This window comes from Aquarana catesbeiana, linkage group LG09 (assembly GCF_042186555.1).
Source record: "Aquarana catesbeiana isolate 2022-GZ linkage group LG09, ASM4218655v1, whole genome shotgun sequence".
Lineage (NCBI taxonomy): Eukaryota > Metazoa > Chordata > Amphibia > Anura > Ranidae > Aquarana > Aquarana catesbeiana.
This window is the reverse complement of record NC_133332.1, coordinates 191,040,464-191,063,035: the sequence shown is the minus strand read 5'-3', so window position 1 is coordinate 191,063,035 and position 22,572 is coordinate 191,040,464. Positions and strand designations below refer to the sequence as shown.

Genomic DNA, 22,572 nt, shown 5'->3' with positions numbered 1-22,572 from the left:
CTCTCAAATTTTTGTTGTCGGAAATTTCGATGGAAAATGTCCGATGGAGCCTACACACAGTTGGAATTTCCGACAACAAGCTCCTATCGAACATTTACTGTCGGAATGTCCGATCGTGTGTACGTGGCAATAGAGTTACTATGGGCTTCCGTTGTCGGCTGTGTCCTCTGCACCCACCTCCACAGCGAAGCCACAGATGACAGCTCAGTGTGGGTTCGGCACGGAGCCCAGATCTCTCCATAAAAAGAACCTGTCATGCACCATTCCTATTACAAGGGATGTTTACATTCCTTGTAATAGAAATAAGTGATCAAAAATAAATTACATGTAAAAATAAAAAAAATTACCGTACAATTAAAAAAAAAAAAAATTAAAAAAATTTAAAGCGCCAACGTCCCTGCGTGCTCACTCACAGAAGCGAATACATACTTAAGTCGAGCGCACATGTGTAAACATATAACAGAGCCCCCCCGCCCAGAAGAGGCTACCGCCCCCTTCTCCAGCCTACCTTACGTAGAACAGAGCCCCCCCCCCCCCCAGAATAGCCTACCTTACATAGAATAGAGTCATTTCTCCCCCTCCCTTACATGGAACAGAGTCCCGTCCCCCCCCCCCCTTACATGGAACAGAGTCCCGTCCCCCCCCCCTTACATGGAACAGAGTCCCGTCCCCCCCCCCTTACATGGAACAGAGTCCCGTCCCCCCCCCCCTACATGGAACAGAGTCCCGTCCCCCCCCCCTACATGGAACAGAGTCCCGTCCCCCCCCCCTACATGGGACAGAGTCCCGTCCCCCCCCCCTACATGGGACAGAGTCCCGTCCCCCCCCCCTACATGGAACAGAGTCCCGTCCCCCCCCCCTACATGGAACAGAGTCCCGTCCCCCCCCCCTACATGGAACAGAGTCCCGTCCCCCCCCCCTACATGGAACAGAGTCCCGTCCCCCCCCCCTACATGGAACAGAGTCCCGTCCCCCCCCCCCTACATGGAACAGAGTCCCGTCCCCCCCCCCTACATGGAACAGAGTCCCGTCCCCCCCCCCCTACATGGAACAGAGTCCCGTCCCCCCCCCCTACATGGAACAGAGTCCCGTCCCCCCCCCCTACATGGAACAGAGTCCCGTCCCCCCCCCCTACATGGAACAGAGTCCCGTCCCCCCCCCTACATGGAACAGAGTCCCGTCCCCCCCCCCTACATGGAACAGAGTCCCGTCCCCCCCCCTACATGGAACAGAGTCCCGTCCCCCCCCCTACATGGAACAGAGTCCCGTCCCCCCCCCCTACATGGAACAGAGTCCCGTCCCCCCCCCCTACATGGAACAGAGTCCCGTCCCCCCCCCCTACATGGAACAGAGTCCCGTCCCCCCCCCCCTACATGGAACAGAGTCCCGTCCCCCCCCCTACATGGAACAGAGTCCCGTCCCCCCCCCCTACATGGAACAGAGTCCCGTCCCCCCCCCCTACATGGAACAGAGTCCCGTCCCCCCCCCCTACATGGAACAGAGTCCCGTCCCCCCCCCCTACATGGAACAGAGTCCCGTCCCCCCCCCCTACATGGAACAGAGTCCCGTCCCCCCCCCCTACATGGAACAGAGTCCCGTCCCCCCCCCCTACATGGAACAGAGTCCCGTCCCCCCCCCCTACATGGAACAGAGTCCCGTCCCCCCCCCCTACATGGAACAGAGTCCCGTCCCCCCCCCCTACATGGAACAGAGTCCCGTCCCCCCCCCCTACATGGAACAGAGTCCCGTCCCCCCCCCCTACATGGAACAGAGTCCCGTCCCCCCCCCCTACATGGAACAGAGTCCCGTCCCCCCCCCTACATGGAACAGAGTCCCGTCCCCCCCCCCCTACATGGAACAGAGTCCCGTCCCCCCCCCCCCTACATGGAACAGAGTCCCGTCCCCCCCCCCTACATGGAACAGAGTCCCGTCCCCCCCCCTACATGGAACAGAGTCCCGTCCCCCCCCCCCTACATGGAACAGAGTCCCGTCCCCCCCCCCTACATGGAACAGAGTCCCGTCCCCCCCCCCTACATGGAACAGAGTCCCGTCCCCCCCCCCTACATGGAACAGAGTTCCGTCCCCCCCCCCTACATGGAACAGAGTTCCCCCCCCCCCTACATGGAACAGAGTTCCCCCCCCCCTACATGGAACAGAGTCCCCGTCCCCTTCAGCCTACCTTACATAGAACATAGAGTTTGGGGGGCTTTCTCCTTACACAGAAGAGAGACTTCCTTCATAACACCCCCCCCCCCCCCCCTCCTCCGTTTTATTTTAAATACACAGAACAAAGGCTTCCCTCCCCCATTTATTTCCTTAGGGAACTGAGATAACACCCCCAGCCCCCTCTTTAAAAGAGGGGGTGACTCTGTTCTGCCTAAACAGAGCGGAGGCGTCTTTCTCATCCAACCCCCTCTGCCTTACACAAAACACAAGCTACTCTTCCTCCCCTTTGAACAAAGGCCTGACCTGCTTTTCCAGGCAGATAGCTGATGTAGAGCATCCCGCTGAAGCTTGCTGTCCCGGCTGTACAGATATTCCAAAACCTGCTCCCATTCCGCCTTACTGATCCATGCTACTACTTGCCGCTTCCCCGCCATCTCCAAGCGGCTACACAGGCAGGCCAATCCTGCCAATCAGCGACCTCCTTTCCTTTAGGGTGGTGTAACACTAAACAGCGCCGCCCGGGTACAAACCGCCTAAGATTTGGTTCCGATGAAGTATTAGGACTCATTCATTTTCTGTTTTTTTTTTATTTGTATCATAGTTCATGTATTTACTTCTGTTCATTTTCCCTCACATAAATCTTATCACTTGATATGGATTCTGATATAATACTGAAGACCAAAAACGTTATCCACAATCATTTCATTGCACTGTTTTTATTATATAAAAAAAAATCCAAATAAGTGTATATTATTTAGTTTATGCAAAAGTTATATCGTCTACAAACTACGGTATACAGTATATACTTGAATTTACACAGCTATGACAATATACTGGTAATGGCCAGTAAACGACTAATAACGGGATTGTGGTAGTGTGGTGGGCAATCTGGAGCTAGCTGACGCTGGCTGGGAGGTACACTAACATCAATAGTGACACTAATACAGTGATTGGTGCTAATACTGTACACTGTCACTGTACTGACACTGGCTGGGAAGGGGTTGACATCTAGGGCGTGGGTAGGCAACCTTAAAGAGGTAGAGCTCTACCATAGCTCCCAACTGTCCCTGATTTCGAGGGACTGTCCCTGATTTGGATCAATGTCCCTCTGTCCCTCATTCCCCCTCATTTGTCCCTCATTTTGGTCTGATCCATAGAGTTGTATATAAAATGCACTTTTTATCTTTCAAAAAGTGTTTCCCAGTGCTAAACCTTTCATCTAAATTCTAAATTGCTTCAATTGTTAATTTTAAAAGCCAATATAAAGGAATATTAGTGGTAAAAAAAAAGCACTTGTGGATTTTATTAACCTTTTTTTTTTTTTTGGTTATGTCCCCTTTAAGGGGCATGGCAGGGGCGTGTCCTATGCCTACATATGTTTTCTAGTAGGTGTCCCTCATTCCCATCTCGAAATGTTGGGAGGTATGCTCTACGTGAACAACATGGGAGATGTCAAAGATCACCGAGCACAGTGTCACCTCCGCACACCGGATCCATACCTCCCAACTGTCTCTGATTTCAAGGGACTGTCCCTGATTTTGAGCAATTTCCCTCTGTCCCTCTTCATTTGTCCCTCATTTTGGTCTGATCTATATAGATGTATATAAAATGCACTTTTTATCTATCAAAAAGTGTTTCCCATTGCTAAACCTTTCATCTGATTTCTAAATTTCTGCATTTGTAGATTCCAAAAGCCAATATAAAGTAATAGTAGTGGTAAAAAAAACACTTGTGGGTTTAACCAATCTTATTTTATTTGTACAATTCTCCTTTAAGGGGGTGTGGAAAAGAGTGTGTCCTATGCCTGCATACTTTTGCTGATAGGTGTCCCTCATTCCCATCTCAGAATTTTGGGAGGTATGCTGATCTAAACCTCGAATTGGCATACTACTAAAACATATCTTAACTATGGGGTTTTACCGCCGCTTTAAGGCTGCTTTCAAACTGATGTGCTGCAGCTTACCTGTACTGTGGGTGCAGCACAGTGCATCTGCGACTGTCATGCACTTTGCCATAGAATAATATATCCTGCAGGTGTGGTGCACTTTCTGAAAGCTCACCAAAACACCTACATTCAGTGCACCAAACCCGCAGGATATAATGGAAGTCTATAGCTAAGCACAGCAAACCTACTGGAAAGCTGTCGCACTTTACCCGCAGTATGGGTAAACTGCAGTGCGTCAGTGTGAAAGCAGCCCTATACTATTATGCCCCAGTGTATTGCTTCACACTGACCTGATGATCTCTTCTTTCCTGCTGATGGCACCACTCTGGAGACTGCTAGCTGGGATAAGAGGTGGAGTACAGTTAGTATCACTCCGCATGGGATTGGAGCCAGCACTACAGAGGAGCTTATGCAGCTCTTGCTCTCTACTACAGCTCCAACTTTACAAGTAATCCCTCTGCATTGTACTCTGTTTGATGCTCTGGGATGGCGGATCAGCAAGACCCGACCGCGATCTAGTCAGCAGGCTTCGATCTACTGGTTGCTGACCCCTGGCTTAAATGGAGGACACTACCGTAAATACCTGTCAGCTTAAATGAAGGGCACTAGCGTAATTACTCGTCAGCTTAAAAGGAGGGCACTATCGTAATTACCCATCAGCTTAAATAAAGGGCACTACCATAATTACCTATCAACTAAAATGGAGAGCACTACCATAATTACTGGTCAGCTTAAATGGAGGGCACTACCGTAATTACCCGTCAGCCTAATTGAATGGCACTACCGTCATTACTCATCAGTTTAAAAGGAAGGCACTACCGTAATTACCCGTCAGCTTAAATAAGGGTCGGGACTTTAAATGAGAAATGGGCTACAAAAAGGTGAAATGAATAATGGTATTTATTGACATGTACATATAAATTCATGAGGAAAAATCATGTAGTATGTAACAGACCATAAAATATGCATAACTGTACATATATTCCAACACAATAGTAGCAATGTTTGCTGACGGACCATTACCTCAGCTCCCGTGTTCCCACCATGTCCTCGGCTCCATACCCATGGGATTGTTTTTAGGTTCATCTGCAAGGTACAATGGGGATGTAATTATTGTGTTTTTTCTTTACTCCTCTTTTTTACTTTTTGTACCCCCTTCCACCCATGGCAGATCATTAGCCTTTAGGTTATGTATTTTTCTGATACATTTAGACATACCCGGCATTGCTCCTGATGAGTGAAGGTTTCCATGAAACACGTAGAGCCTTCCTAGATGCGACGTCACCACTACTCATTTATCATCTGGATACCCACTAGGGTTTTTCAGAACCATGATTGATTTTATATAACTTTTTACATTGTCCATGTGGAATTGGGGAGGATGTGTTTACTCTAATTGCAACTATCATGTTGGAATATATGTACAGTTATGCATATTTTATGGTCTGTTACATACTACAGTATATGATTTTTCCTCATGCATTTATATGCACATGTCAATAAATACCATTACAGTATTAATTTCACCTTTTTGTAGCCCATGCCTCATTTAAAGTCCTGACCCTTTCCTTCTAAACAATTTATAGGGATGGAGGCACATGACGATACCAAGTCATGGCCTCATTTAAAGTCCCACCCGTTCTCCTTTTTATTCAATGATTTAGGGATGGAGGCATGCTCTACATGTTTAGCCCCCCTAGTTTATGTATATTTATGCATGAGCTGTTCTTTACTTCTACTACACCTTTTAGGTGGTTAAACTACTTTACAAGGCAAGCATATATTTACATCCATCCATTGCATACCGGTCACTTTGCCCTCTTCCGTGTGGCTCTGGGGTCTTATAACCACTGGTGGCCTTGTCATTTCCGGGAGCTGCGATGCATGCTCTGGGCCCTCCCCTTCTCCCCTGTTTTTCTGGGTGGTGGGGGTGGGCGCTTAACGCGCATCGATGCCACGCCCCACGCATCGCACTTGTGACGTCACTTTGACGCCGTGGCCCGGATCGTGTTTTTCCTTCTGCGGTTGTTTAGAGGATGTGGACGCCCACTGCCGAGCGGTGGGTTGCTAAGTTTGGCGCCACACCTTTGCACGCTGCACGTGGCGTTGGTGTGGCCCAGCAGCTTCCACCTCCGTATAAATGTCACTTGGGCAGTGTTTCCTTTTTTGCTCCTGATCCATCTGGAAGCACATGCACACAGTTCCATGCTCTGGTACTATGGTTACAGGTATCACTTGCCTTCACATTTCCCCTCATGGGCTACCCTTGGTGTCTTTTGGTGCTCAGTATACCCTTCTTTACTCTTTACATATGGTGAGTAACAATCGTTTACCACCATTCTTATACACCACTTACTACTAGGGATGAGCCGAACACCCCCCAGTTCGGTTCGCACCAGAACCTGCGAACGGATCGAAAATTTGCACGAACGTTAGTACCCCATTGACGTCTATTGGACTCGAACGCTCAAAATCAAAAGTGCTCATTTTAAAGGCTAATTTACATGGTATTGTCCTAAAAAGGGTTTGGGGACCTGGGTCCTGCCCCAGGGGACATGCATCAATGCAAAAAAAACGTTTAAAACGGCCGTTTTTTCGGGAGCAGTGATTTTAATGATGCTTAAAGTAAAAAAAAGGGAAATATTCCTTTAAATATCATACCTTGGGGGTGTCTATAGTATGTCTGTAAAGTGGCGCGTGTTTCCCGTGCTTAGAACAGTCCCTGCACAAAATGTCATTTTTAAAGGAAAAAAAGTCATTTAAAACTGCTTGCGTCTTTAATGTAATGTCGGGTCCTGGCAATATGGATGAAAATCAGTGAGACAAACGGCATGGGTATCAACCAGTGAAAAAACAAGTAAATATCTGCGCTAACTGAAAAGAACACAAAAAGCAGCTAGCATAGTTTGTAGATTGCATCAAACATAAGTATAAAAGTCCAAATGCAGCGCTAAAATAAAATAAATGTCCAAATAATGATAATAGTCCATAGAACTCAATCAGCAATAAAAGATGATGTGAAACCTCCACCAAGCTTCAGTGTGTAAAAGGAAAGCACACCACACCCACGTGCTATCAGTCTGCTTACCAGAAAGATATAAAAAATAGGCGATGTACTCATATATTGCAGAGGGTCAGCAGCAAATCCAAATGGCACACTCCATCATGGGCAGGCACAGCATGGAAACAATCGGGTCACCACATATCAGAAAGCTCAGGACTCGTATTAACGATGGACAGGTTGGTGCAGTCATCAGCAGGAACAAACCAGCAAACAGAAAGCAACAAATAGTGAAGCCCGTAAGGTAAAACAGTAGTAGTTTATTGTAGTCTACTTACAGGTATGAAGTAAAAATCATCACAGAAAACAGGAACAATCCGCGGTTCTCAGCGTACTTGCATTGACCAGCCTGACATGTTTCATCCTATGTGGATATCATCAGAGACGCCTCTGATGATATCCACATAGGATGAAACATGTCAGGCTGGTCAATGCAAGTACGCTGAGAACCGCGGATTGTTCCTGTTTTCTGTGATGATTTTTACTTCATACCTGTAAGTAGACTACAATAAACTACTACTGTTTTACCTTACGGGCTTCACTATTTGTTGCTTTCTGTTTGCTGGTTTGTTCCTGCTGATGACTGCACCAACCTGTCCATCGTTAATACGAGTCCTGAGCTTTCTGATATGTGGTGACCCGATTGTTTCCATGCTGTGCCTGCCCATGATGGAGTGTGCCATTTGGATTTGCTGCTGACCCTCTGCAATATATGAGTACATCGCCTATTTTTTATATCTTTCTGGTAAGCAGACTGATAGCACGTGGGTGTGGTGTGCTTTCCTTTTACACACTGAAGCTTGGTGGAGGTTTCACATCATCTTTTATTGCTGATTGAGTTCTATGGACTATTATCATTATTTGGACATTTATTTTATTTTAGCGCTGCATTTGGACTTTTATGGGTATCAACCAGTCCATTACCAGGCCCTTTGGGTCTTGTATGGGTATTAAGGGGAACCCCGCACCCAAATTAAAAAAGGAAACAGCAGTATAAGGCTCTGTACTCTGAACAGCAGTATACAGGCGGTGCAAACAAGATAGGGAATGTAGGTTTGTTGTTAAGTAGAATCTGTTTGTAATTTCGAACTGGTACATTTTTAACGTGTTTAGTTCCAGCCACAAAATCTATTTTAAGCTTTTTGGAAAACATAGTGAAGGGTTATCACCCCTGTGACATTTGTTTTGCTGCCTGTGCTCCTCTTCAGAAGATTTCACCTCACTTTTTGTCCCAATGACAAATGTTTTTTGAAAATTTGGGTTTTTTTGTGAAACAAAGATTGGTGATAAAGCATCAGTGGAAAGGAGAAATGTTTTTCCCATATTAACTCTTACAGGAGAGAATTTCCCTTCCTAGGGTTAGATTTTATCTCACTTCCTGTTGTCTCCTTCTGTTTGCAAGTAGAAGTTGTTTGTAAGTTGAATGTTTGAAAGTAGAGGCCTGCCCTATATACTCAGCAGAAATTTGGGCCTTAGGTGTTGTTGTGGCCACAACACTGTAAGCCCTCACAGGGCCCTGCTGTGAAATATTAGATCAAGAATTGTAATTACATGCCCAACAGGGGCAGAAAAATTGGGCCTTTGGTGGTGGTGGTGCTGGTGCCACAACACTGTAAGTCCTCACTCGCTCTTGGTGGGTGCAGAAACGGGCCCTGCTGTGAAATATTAGATCAAGAATTGTAATTACATGCCCAACAGGGGCAGAAAAATTGGGCCTTTGGTGGTGGTGGTGCTGGTGCCACAACACTGTAAGTCCTCACTCGCTCTTGGTGGGTGCAGAAACGGGCCCTGCTGTGAAATATTAGATCAAGAATTGTAATTACATGCCCAACAGGGGCAGAAAAATTGGGCCTTTGGTGGTGGTGGTGGTGCTGGTGCCACAACACTGTAAGTCCTCATTCGCTCTTGATGGGCGCAGAAACGGGCCCTGCTGTGAAATATTAGATCAAGAATTGTAATTACATGCCCCTGTTGAACAGGGGCTGAAAAATTGGGCCTTAGGCACCGGTGCTGGTGCCACAACACTGCAACCCCTCACAGATACTCTAGTTGGAACGCAGGAACGAGCCCTGCTGCAAAGTATTGTATCAAAAATTGTAATTACACGCCCCTGTTAGACAGGGGCTGAAAAATTGGGCCTTAGGCACTGGTGCTGGTGCCACAACACTGCAACCCCTCACAGATACTTTAGTTGGAACGCAGGAACGAGCCCTGCTGCAAAGTATTGCATCAAAAATCGTAATTACACGCCCCTGTTAAACAGGGGCTGAAAAATTGGGCCTTAGGCACTGGTGGCGGCACCCAGAACCAAAAATGTTCTTACAAGCTATCAGCGTGATCATTGAGGAGGAAGAGGATAATTACTCAGGATAGTCACTCTGCATCAGCGTAGGCAGTCTTGGAAGGGATCTGAGATTTTTAAAAAAATGATTCGGTTACATCAGCATCAGGTGCTTGGTAGCTGGTGGTGATCCAAGACTGATTCATTTTTATGAAGGTCAGTCGATCGACCGAGTCAGTGGACAGACGCACCCTGTGATCGGTTACAAAGCCTCCAGCAGCACTGAATGTGCGTTCCGAAAGAACGCTGGACGCAGGACAGGCCAGTAGCTCAATTGCATACTGTGCAAGCTTTGGCCAATGATCCATCCACAAGACCCAGTAACTCAGAGGATTTTCAGTGGGAAAGGTGTCCAAGTCAGATCTAGCCCCTAGGTATTCCTGCACCATGTAAAACAGACGCTGGCGATGGTTGCTGGAACCGATCATACCTTGGGGCTGCGGACTAAAAAATTGTCTGAGCGCATCGGTCAGACGGCCACCTTCTCCACGGCTCCTTCTTTGACTGACCGAAGCCTCAGCAACACGTTGTCCAGAAACAGGAGTTTGTAACCTCTGGGAACGCGTTGCACAGACCTTTCTGCAAGGCCTCCCGAAGATGTTTCATCCTCTGCTCCCTCTGCGATGGCAAGATAAGGTCCGCAACCTTACCTTTGTAACGTGGATCAAGGAGGGTTGCCAGCCAGTATTGGTCCTTCTCCTTGATACCACTAATACGAGGATCCTTACGCTGGCTTTGCAGGATCAGGGAGGCCATGCAGCATAGGTTTGCTGAGGCATTCGGTCCGGAGTCCTCTGGGTCACTAAGGACGACATGGACGCAGCCACCTCCTCCCAGCCACGTACAAGTCCATGTGTTTCTTGGGACTGATCCCTTAAAGACTGCTGCTGATGCTGAGTGCCATGCTCCACCTCCATACTGACACAATCCTCTTCCTCCTCCTCCTCTTCCTGTGTGATCGGCAGGCACGCAGGAACACTGTCTGGATAAAGGGGGCCTTGAGAGCTAAGCAAGTCCTCCTCTTCCTGCCTCGCTTCTGCCTCAAGTGCCCTGTCCATTTTTCCACGCAGCGTGTGCTCCAACAGGTGGACAAGGGAGACAGTGTCACTGATGCATGCACTGTCACTGCTCACCATCCTCGTGGCCTCCTCAAATGGTGACAGGACAGTGCATGCATCCCTGATCATGGCCCACTGGCGTGGGGAAAAAAAAACAAGCCTCAGGACATCCTGTAAGCCCGGGTACCTGCCCAAGAACCGCTGCACCACCAAGTTAAGGACGTGAGCCAAACAGGGCACATGGGTCAGTTGTCCCTGTCGGAGGGCAGAGAGGAGGTTGGTGCCATTGTCGCAAACCACCATTCCTGCTTTAAGTTGGCGTGGCGTCAACCACCTCTGAACCTGCCCCTGCAGAGCTGACAGAACCTCTGCCCCAGTGTGGCTCCTGTCCCCCAAGCACACCAGCTCAAGCACCGCATGGCATCTTTTGGCCTGCATGCTTGCGTAGCCCCTTGAACGGTTACAAAGCACAGAAAGAGGCCATGGAGGAAGAAGAAGAGGAGGGGGTGGAGGAGAGAGGTGTGTCACAATCATTAGTAGTGGCATTTTGGAGGCGTGGTGGCAGAACAACCTCCAACACTACTGCACCTTGTCCTGCATCCTTCCCAGCTGCCAGCAAAGTCACCCAATGCGCGGTGAAACTTAGGTAACGTCCCCGTCCATGCCTGCTGGACCGTGAGTCAGCGGTAATATGCACCTTACCGCTGACCGCCCTGTCCAGCGAGGCATGGACATTGCCTTCCACATGCCGGTAGAGAGCCGGAATCGCCTTCCGTGAGAAAAAGTGGCGTTTGGGTACCTGCCACTGAGGAACCTCACATTCCACAAACTCACGGAAGGGGGCAGAGTCTACCAACTGATAAGGCAGCAGTTGAAGTGCTAGCAATTTTGCCAGGCTAGCATTCAACCGCTGGGCATATGGATGGATGGGAGCGAACTTCTTTCGGCAGAGCAGCAGCTGGGGCAGGGAAATTTGCCTGGTACAATCTGACATCGGTGTACCGAAAGCAGATTGCCCACAAGTACTTGGCTGTGACACACTTAATTCTACACCTTCATTCCTCTCAGTGTAGGTCTCAGAGAGGACTGAAGGTATAGTGGGGTTGGAGATCTCAGCTGGTGAGGAGCAAGGAGAGGTCCTCTTTGTTCTTTGGTGTGGGTCTTTTAGATAAGCTTGCCAACGAATTGCATGGCAGGTCAACATATGTCTGGTCAAGCATGTGGTGCCCAAGCGGGAGATGTTTTGGCCACGCGAGATACGCTTGAGACATATGTTGCAAATAGCAGCGGTGCGATCTGATGCACTCGTCTCAAAAAAGGCCCACACCAAAGAACTTTTGGAATAACACTCAGAGACAGCAGCGCCCTGCACATGCAGAGCTTTGGGGTGTGATGCAGTCAGTGTGCTGCCCTTAGGCTGGCCCCTGGAGGGCATCCTGCCTCGTTGGTGATGTGCCTCCTCCTCCTCTCTCCTACCAGGAACCCACGTTGAGTCAGTGACCTCATCATCAAACCAGGCAGTATGCTGCATCAGGGGGAGCATGACTGCCAGATTGCTGTCCTTCTTGGGCACCCCCTCTGTCCATGCTCACGTTACTGCCTTCATCTAGCTCAGTATCATCATCAGAGCCTTCTAAACGCTGGGCATCCTCCTGGAGCATGTACCCAACACTGTGGTCAAACAGTTCGAGGGACTCCTCAGGAGGACATGGTGGGGCTAGGGAAGGAGTCACTGATGCCATTGAGCAGAGGGAAGAGGCCGCGTTGGCAGCTGCTTTGCCAGACAAAGTACCCTGAGCATGGATGAGAGAGGATGAGGAGGATGAGGACAACTTGGTCATCCACTCGACCAAGTCTTCCACATGTTGCGGCTCAACACGGCCAGCTGCCGAAAAAAAGGCCAAGCGTGTCCCACGGCCACGTGCTGATGAGGATGCACCGTCTCCACGACCAGCACTGTTGCCTCTAGACACAGAGCCTGCTTGCCCTCTTTTATTGGCTTGTGACTGTCTGCCTCTCCTTGTTGGCCTTCCAGACATACTAATGGCCTGTAGCTGCACTAAGCTTGGATACATATATATATATATATATATATATATATATATATATATATATATACTGGTACTGTAGCTAGCAAAATCAACTGCCTGCCTGTAGTATGAGAACACCACCAACCTTCTACAGGTATCTTTAGCTGACACTGTGCAGAGCTCGCAAAAAACTAACTTATAGCTTATTTAGCTGCCTGCAGTAGTGATAGGATCAGGAAAACACAACCAACCTTCGACAGGTAGCTTTAGGTGAACACTGTGCAGAGCTCGCAAAAAACTAACTTGTAGCTTATTTAGCTGCCTGCTGTAGTGATAGGATCAGGAAAACACCACCAACCTTCTACAGGTAGCTTTAGGTGAACGCTGTGCAGAGCTCGCAAAAAACTAACTTGTAGCTTATTTAGCTGCCTGCGGTAGTGATAGGATCAGCAAAACACCACCAACCTTCAACAGGTAGCTTTAGGTGAACACTGTGCAGAGCTCGCAAAAAACTAACTTGTAGCTTATTTAGCTGCCTGCAGTAGTGATAGGATCAGGAAAACACCACCAACCTTCGATAGGTAGCTTTAGGTGAACACTGTGCAGAGCTTGCAAAAAACTAACTTGTAGCTTATTTAGCTGCCTGCGGTAGTGATAGGATCAGGAAAACACCACCAACCTTCTACAGGTAGCTTTAGCTGAACACTGTGCAGAGGTCACACTAAACTAACTTGTAGATTTAGCTGAACACTGTGAGGAGGACGCACTACCCTAACTTGTAGCTTTAGCTGAACACTGTGCAGAGGTCACACTAAACTAACTTGTAGCTTTAGCTGAACACTGTGAGGAGGACGCACTACACTAACTTGTAGCTTTAGCTGAACACTGTTCAGAGGATGCACTACACTAACTTGTAGCTTTAGCTGAACACTGTGCAGAGGTCGCACTACACTAACTTGTAGTTTTAGCTGAACACTGTTCAGAGGACGCACTACACTAACTTGTAGCTTTAGCTGAACACTGTGCAGAGGTCGCACTACACTAACTTGTAGTTTTAGCTGAACACTGTGAAGATGACGCACTACACTAACTTGTAGCTTTAGCTGAACACTGTGCAGAGGTCGCACTACACTAACTTGTAGTTTTAGCTAAACACTGTGAGGAGGACACACTATACCAACTTGTAGCTTTAGCTGAACACTGTGAGGAGGACGCACTACACTAACTTGTAGCTTTAGCTGAACACTGTGCAGAGGTCACACTAAACTAACTTGTAGCTTTAGCTGAACACTGTGAGGAGGACGCACTACCCTAACTTGTAGCTTTAGCTGAACACTGTGCAGAGGTCACACTAAACTAACTTGTAGCTTTAGCTGAACACTGTGAGGAGGACGCACTACCCTAACTTGTAGCTTTAGCTGAACACTGTGCAGAGGTCACACTAAACTAACTTGTAGCTTTAGCTGAACACTGTGAGGAGGACGCACTACACTAACTTGTAGTTTTAGCTGAACACTGTTCAGAGGACGCACTACACTAACTTGTAGTTTTAGCTGAACACTGTGAGGAGGACGCACTACACTAACTTGTAGCTTTAGCTGAACACTGTGCAGAGGTCGCACTACACTAACTTGTAGTTTTAGCTGAACACTGTGAGGAGGACGCACTACACTAACTTGTAGCTTTAGCTGAACACTGTTCAGAGGATGCACTACACTAACTTGTAGTTTTAGCTGAACACTGTTCAGAGGACGCACTACACTAACTTGTAGCTTTAGCTGAACACTGTGCAGAGGTCGCACTACACTAACTTGTAGTTTTAGCTGAACACTGTGAAGATGACGCACTACACTAACTTGTAGTTTTAGCTAAACACTGTGAGGAGGACGCACTATACCAACTTGTAGCTTTAGCTGAACACTGTTCAGAGGATGCACTACACTAACTTGTAGTTTTAGCTGAACACTGTTCAGAGGACGCACTACACTAACTTGTAGCTTTAGCTGAACACTGTGCAGAGGTCGCACTACACTAACTTGTAGCTTTAGCTGAACACTGTGCAGAGGTCGCACTACACTAACTTGAAGTTTTAGCTAAACACTGTGAGGAGGACGCACTATACCAACTTGTAGCTTTAGCTGAACACTGTGAGGAGGACGCACTACACTAACTTGTAGCTTTAGCTGAACACTGTGCAGAGGTCACACTAAACTAACTTGTAGATTTAGCTGAACACTGTGAGGAGGACGCACTACCCTAACTTGTATCTTTAGCTGAACACTGTGCAGAGGTCACACTAAACTAACTTGTAGCTTTAGCTGAACACTGTGAGGAGGACGCACTACCCTAACTTGTAGCTTTAGCTGAACACTGTGCAGAGGTCACACTAAACTAATTTGTAGCTTTAGCTGAACACTGTGAGGAGGACGCACTACACTAACTTGTAGTTTTAGCTGAACACTGTTCAGAGGACGCACTACACTAACTTGTAGTTTTAGCTGAACACTGTGAGGAGGACGCACTACACTAACTTGTAGCTTTAGCTGAACACTGTGCAGAGGTCGCACTACACTAACTTGTAGTTTTAGCTGAACACTGTGAGGAGGACGCACTACACTAACTTGTAGCTTTAGCTGAACTCTGTGCAGAAGTCGCACTACACTAACTTGTAGTTTTAGCTGAACACTGTGAGGAGGACCCACTACACCAACTTGTAGCTTTAGCTGAACACTGTGAGGAGGATGCACTACCCTAACTTGTAGCTTTAGCTGAACACTGTGCAGAGGTCACACTAAACTAACTTCTAGCTTTAACTGAACACTGTGAGGAGGACGCACTACACTAACTGTAAATAGTCTAGCTGCCTGACTGTGGTACTAATAGGATCAAAAGAACACCAGCAATTTTCTTCAGGTAGCTGTAAATACTGTAACAAGACACGCCTGCCTGTCAGTAGGAAGATAACAGGAACGGATCTAGCTAAACTCAATACAGTGTATATATATATATATATATATATATATATATATATATATATATATATATATATATATACAACACCTGGGATGCATATATATATACACAAAACACTGTAAGTGCAGCTAACTCACTGACTGTCCTGCCTAATCTAGCTAACTCAAATGAAATGACACTGTCTCTCTGTCTATCTAAGCACGCTGGAACACACTACACAGGGCCGCCGTGCAGGCAGCCTTATATAGTGTGGGGTGTGTTCTAAACCCCCTGAGCCATAATTGGCCAATTACAGCTCTCTCTACTGACGGCGCTGTGATTGGCCAAGCATGCAGGTCATAGTGCATGCTTGGCCAATCATCAGCCAGCAATGCACTGCGATGCCGCAGTGAATTATGGACCGTGATGTGTCACACGAATTTGGCGCGAACAGCCCATAACGTTCGCAATTCGGCGAACGATCGAACAGCCGATGTTCGAGTCGAACATGGGTTCGATTTGAACGCGAAGCTCATCCCTACTTACTACTCACTGTGCACCTAAGCTTCACTGTCCCTGGCATTTTTCTGGGTTTTTGCTCTCATCTCATTTATCACATGTATCCATATGATACATGTATGACTTTTTTTTTATTTATGACTTTTTTAACTTCTTGGTTCTAATATCCCATCTTTCTTCATCCCAGATGTTGATATCATGTTTTTTCTTTTTTTTTTCAAATTTTTTATTTATTTGTTCCAGAAAAGACAAGACCCGTAGGGCCAACATGAGAGAGATAAATACAGAAAACTTAGTGTGGGCAGACATACAGTACAATCATGTCTAAACATTAAACATGTCTCCATGGGTGGAGACGTCCGAGGAGTACAAACAAGTACAACCCCTGAGGTCTCCCCCTCGGCAGAACCGCCCTGGATTCAACTTTCATCAGGCTTAATACAACGATTGTTCCACCTTCCCATAGGATTCCAGCCCTCTACACAACTATAGTAAGGCTTTTTTCCATGGGCCTCGCCTCTCCTTCTTTTCTTTATATTTATAGTAGAGAGTGATGAGGATAAATTGGGAATATCTGTAGATTACAGATTCTTGATGTTAGAGGGGAAAGAGGGTCAGATGTGAATGAGGGGGGAGGCAGAGAGGGGAGGGTGGGGGTGTGAGGTGAGGGGGGGAGGGGAAGGGGATCATGAACACGGACCTCCATAGTTTCCAAATTTTCCGCCTGGTGCAAAACTAGGTTGTTCCATTCATTGTGTTGTGGGTAAACAGGGGGAAGAGGTGCCTTGAAAATCAGGCTACCATTTCATTCCCCAGTAGGGCCTGTCCCTCTTCCAAGAAAAATAATAGATTCCACAAGGTCCAGGTTTCAGAGTAACGGTCTCGTTGGTGTCTGGCTGTGAGTATGAGATCTTCCATTTTGTTTATATCTGTGACTCTTCTAAGCCATAGGTCAATGGTCAGTGGGTGTGGGGATTTCCATAGGAGGGGTATGCACGCTTTAGCAGCGTTAAGAAGGTGGCGAATCACCGATTTCTTATAGACTTTCGCTGGGGTCTCTGAAGCATGCAGAATGAAGAAAGCTGGATCATCTGGGATGGGGCGTTCTGTAAATTTTTGCACTATTTGACATATTTTCCCCCCAAAAGCTTTCAAGTCTGGGGCAGGACAAAAAAAATGTGTAGGATAGTTCCTCTATCCCTCTGGCATCTCCAGCATAGGTCGGGTGTCACTGGAAAATATTTGTGTATTTGTGATGGGGTTCTGTACCACCTGGACAGAATTTTAAAATTAGTCTCCTGTGCTATTGTGCAAATAGAAGATTTTTGCATTAAAAGGGAGAATGTGGAGTCACTGTTTTGGGGTGAAAATCTCGCTCCCACCCAATCAATCCTGGGGGTTGAAAGCCCTCTGGGGGTGTATTCAGCAAGATGTATGTAAGTGAGAGTGTGTGTGTGGTAGGGTTCCTGTGTCTGAGCAGTACTCCTCAAAAATCATGTGAGGTTGGCTAGGTTCTCTAGGGGGTGGTAGGGTTTTTAAAAAGTGTCCCAGCTGGAGTGTTCTCAGGAAATCTAAACAGAGGGGGCCCGCAGGGTCTGTAAGTTCAGATGTGGATATCCATCTACCCATGGTTCGAAAGTGTGAGGCTTGAAAGTAACCTGCACTAATCAAGTTTTGGAAGGTGCTGTCTATAAGCCCTGGCAGGAATTGTGGGTTGCCTAGGATAGGAATCAGAGGTGAATCCATTGACGCGATTACCTCTCGGCTCAGGAGATTGGCACAGATAGTGCCAATAAGGGGGTGTCATTTGACGCACGCATGGAGCGATGTGTAACACCACGGTGCTCTATTAAGAGGTACAGGGCTTTGTGCCTGTTCCAATCGAGGCCACAGCTTGGCTTCGCAATGTCGGCACCAGTCTATGAGCCTACTGAGATGCGATGTGTAGTAATAGTTGCGTATGTCCAGCATAGCTAGGCCACCATGGTGTTTGGGTAATGCAAGTAGCACTCTGCTTAGCCGCGGTCGCTTGCGTGCCCAGATGAACTCTATAAATAGAGAGTGTGTCATTTTAAAATAATTCGATGGGATGCGGATGGGTAGTGCCTGAATAAGGTATAAAAATTTTGGGAGGATGCTCATTTTCAGTATGTTACAGCGGCCGAACCACGAGTGGAGGCCCGTGTGCCATTCATTAAGAAGGGTCCGAACTGCCTTTAATAGAGGGGGGAAGTTTAGGTCAAAAAGTTTGGAGAATTTTGGTGGGATGAATGTACCTAAATATTTCAACGCTGTATCAGTCCATTTTAATTTAAAGTTCGTTTGGAGTTGTAGAAGTTGTGTCCAGGGGCGGATCCAGGGGGGGGGCAACAGGGCAATTGCCCCCTCCGAGAAATTAGTGTGATGAACAGGCCAGTCAGAGCCCAGGGACGAGTGTGCGGGCGGGCCAGTCAGCGGGAGTTGGCAGGTGAGTGAGCTCCTAGCATGGGGGGGTGCCGTGGCCCTGGGCGTGACATTTAGGGGGGCGCCAGTATGTGTCACTGGCTGCCTCCTCCTAATTTTATCTTCCTGTGTCCCCGGGCTCCGGCCGTTAGTGTAGTATGGGGGTCAGTTAGTGTAGTATAATGGTCAGTTAGTGTACTATGGGGGTCAGTTAGTGTAGCATGGGGGTCAGTTAGTGTAGTATGGGGGTCAGTTAGTGTAGTATAGTGGTCAGTTAGTGTAGTATAGTGGTCAGTTAGTGTAGTATAGTGGTCAGTTAGTGTAATATGGGGGTCAGTTAGTGTAGTATAGTGGTCAGTTAGTGTAGCATGGTGGTCAGTTGTGTCATTGGTTTGGAAATAGTGCCCTATTTCTTTAATTACCACCTCTTGTTCTTCTAGGAGGCTCTTATTCAACCTCAATGTCCTACTTCGAGCCGTAGGGCTGTCAGATAGGGCATATGTTATCATCATACATTGTATAAGAAAAAAGCTGCGCTATATATTATTAATCAAAAAAAGTGACCTAAAAGATATTCATCTAATAAAATGAACATAGACAACCCATAATGTCACACCAATAGATGAATAATCACAGATAAATGTGCTGAATAAACATAAAAGTGAATATATTGAATACAAAAATATATGAATAATATATATATGATAGAGTCCCGTCCAATGGGCTATTTAATAGAAATCCCACTGAAAGTGCAGTTCTTAGTGATTTTCCCAGTGCTGATATCTTAGCCTTCCAAACGTTAGTGGCATACGTCCACAACACAATAGGAGATGTGGTAAAGTGCAATAGGAAAGTTCCTCCACCAGTGATCTCAATGCCGCTTACCAGCTTTTTAGATCTCTTGTTTAAGGAGATCGTGAGTGCCTGTGGCTCTTTTCCCCAGCCATGGGTCTTTAAACTTGGATGGCTAGACGTCACCGGACTCTCTATGTGGGGTATCCTCTGTGGTAGTAGATACACGCTCATTCTACATAAAAGAATATGAAGGTATCCATAGCGTAATTCGTTTAAAAAATGTGTTTATTAAAAACTAAAATATTGCACTTACAGTTTCGCTGTATATAAAAGCATTCAAAGACACGAGCCGGCCAGCTCTCAATAGCTGCCCGTAGCTTCCGGGTTCAGCACGGAATTTATTTAGTGTGTGTGTCTCACATTGCAGTTGCAGATTGGTCCCTTTTTTATGTTTTACTTGGATAGCGCAGTATAATTACCTTTTTTCAATATGTTATCATCACGGGGGCATGGTCTGTCCAGGTAATGGAACCTATGGAGGTGTCTCGTATTGCGTGTAACTGAGTGTGTGGGATCAGAAAATAATTGATACGGGAGTATACTTGATGTGGTGCAGAGAAAAAGGTATAGTCTCTTTCGTCGGGATGAAATATACGCCAGGCGTCCACCAGTTGTGCGTTATGAAGGGATTTTGCAATTTGTTTCCAGGTGCCCGGTAAGATGGAGGAGGTCTCCGATGAGGTGTCTTCAGTAGGGATTAGTGGGATGTTAAAATCGCCTCCCAGGATTAAATGTCTCTCTATGAACTCTCGTAGTGCTCTAAGCTGTCGACTAATGAAAAGGTCTTGTTGGCTATTGGGTACGTAAAAATTTGCTAGTGTCACCTTGACAGTGCCAATCATGGCCTTCAGTAGTATAAAGCGTCCCTCTGGGTCAGTCCATGTGTCAAGGTGTGTCCAGGGTATGCGTGCAGATGGTAGGATAAAAGCCCCTCTCACTTTCGCTGTCGGGAATGTAGAATGGTATGTCATTGGGAAAAATGTATTCTTTAGCACTGGAAGCTTGTCGTCTCTAAAATGCGTTTCATGTACAAACATGACGTCTGCTCACATACGGTGCATTTTCTGTAATGTTCCACCAGGAACATTAAGCCCTTTCGCATTGATTGAGACTATTCTAAGTTCGTCCATGTTCATGAGGTAGTACAGAAGGAGGGGGATATCACGTTTTTTTACACATGTTCCATCATTGCCGCATGTGCCGATCTGTTTGCTGCCGGACCATTACCTCAGCTCCCATGCTTGATGTTCCCGCCATGTCCTCGGCTCCATACCCATGGGATTGTTTTTAGGGTCATCTGCAAGGTACAATGGGGATGTAATTATTGTGTTTTTTCTTTATTCCTCTTTTTTACTTTTTGTTCCCCCCTTCCACCCATGGCAGATCATTAGCCTTTTGGTTATGTATTTTTCAGATACATTTAGACGTACCCTGCATTGCTCCTGATGAGTGGAGTTTTCCATGAAACGCGTAGAGTTTTCTTAGATGCGACATCACCACTACTCATTTATCATCTGGATACCCACTGGGGTTTTTCAGAACCATGATTGATTTTATATAATTATATTGTCCATGTGGAATTGGGGAGAATGCATTTACTCTAATTGCAACTATCATGTTGGAATAAATGTACAGTTATGCATATTTTATGGTCTGTTACATACTATATGATTTTTTCCTCATGAATTTATATGTACATGTTAATAAATACCATTATTCATTCCAACTTTTTGTAGCCCATGCCTCATAAACAATTTATAGGGATGGAGGCACATGATACCAAATCATAGCCTCATTTAAAGTCCCGCCCGTTCTCCTTTTCAGTAAGCTTAAATAAAGGGCGCTACCGTAATTACCCATCAGCTTAAATAGAGGGCACTACCATAATTATCCATCAGCTTAAATGGAGGGCACTACCGTGATTACCAGTCAGCTTACATGGAGGGCACTACTGTAATTACCCATCAGCTTAAATAAATAGCACTACCGTAATTACCCATCCGTTTAAATGGAGGGCACTACCGTAATTACCCGTCAGTTTACATAGAGGGCAGCACTACCGTATTAACCGTCAGCTTAAAAGGAGGGCCCCACCATATTTACAGATCAGCTTAAATAAATAGCACTACCGTAATTACCCATCAGCTTAAATGGAGGGTACTACCGTAATTACCTGTCAGTTTACATAGAGGGCAGCACTACTGTAATTACCCGTCGGCTTAAAAGGAGTGCCCCACCATAACTACCTGTCAGCTTAAATAAAGGGAACTACCATAATTACCCATCAGCTTAAATGGAGGGCACTACCGTAATTACGCATCAGCCTAAATGGGGGACACTCCGTAATTACCCATCAGCTTACATAGAAGGTATTACCGTAATTACCCGTCAGCTTAAAAGGAGGGCACTACCGTAATTACCTGTCATTTTAAAGAGGAACTGAAGTCTGCTCACTTAATCTGTAGTAAAAAAATCCTTGCCATTCTGAAGCTTCCCTCCAAACACTTTGCATATTCATTTATATACACTGTGATTCTGTACTTGCCAAATATGCTGCATCCATTTTAACTGAGGGCAGTTGAAGTTGCTGCCTGTTCACTTCCTGGATTTACACAGCCACACAGAGGCACACCTCCAGCTCTGCAGCTCTCATGACCCTTGGCCCTCTTATGACTCATCCCCCCTCCCTTCCTGGCAAACTCTCAAGTGAGAGTGAGAGAGAGCTGTGCATGATGTCATAAGCCTAGGCTTTTTACCAGACAAGAAACAGGAAGTGGGCTGTATAAGGTATTTACTGGCAGAAAAAAAAAAAGTTTTACTATACAAAGTTAAACCAACAAGGGTAGAAGATTTAATAGATGGAAAGATTAAAAAATGACTGAAGGTCCGCTTTAAATAAAGGGCACTACTGTTATTACCCATCAGCTTAAAAGTAGGGGGCTACCCCAATAACCAGTCAGCTTAAATAAAGGGCACTACCATAATTACTCATCAGCTTAAAAGGAGGGCACTACCATAATTACCTGTCAATTTAAATAAAGGGTACTACTGTAATTACCCATCAGCTTAAATGGAGGGCACTACCGTAATTACCCATAAGTATAAATGAAAGGCACTACTGTAGTTACTCGTCAGCTTAACCACTTTAGCCCCGGAAGGATTTACCCCCTTAACCACTTGCCTACCGGGCACTTACACCCCCT

At 46.4% G+C, this 22,572-nt stretch overlaps 1 protein-coding gene across 1 annotated transcript in view; it reads right to left on the bottom strand.

Annotated features, from left to right (window-relative positions):
* The window catches only part of LAS1L (LAS1 like ribosome biogenesis factor), a 151,747-nt gene extending 148,980 nt beyond the window's left edge, over window positions 1–2,767 (bottom strand). Inside the window, exon 1 of the mRNA XM_073599454.1 lies at window positions 2,470–2,767. Coding sequence (XP_073455555.1) covers window positions 2,470–2,600 — 131 coding nt within the window. The 5' untranslated portion in view covers window positions 2,601–2,767. The remainder of the gene's footprint in view (window positions 1–2,469) is intronic.
* Window positions 2,768–22,572: the final 19,805 nt, after the last annotated feature.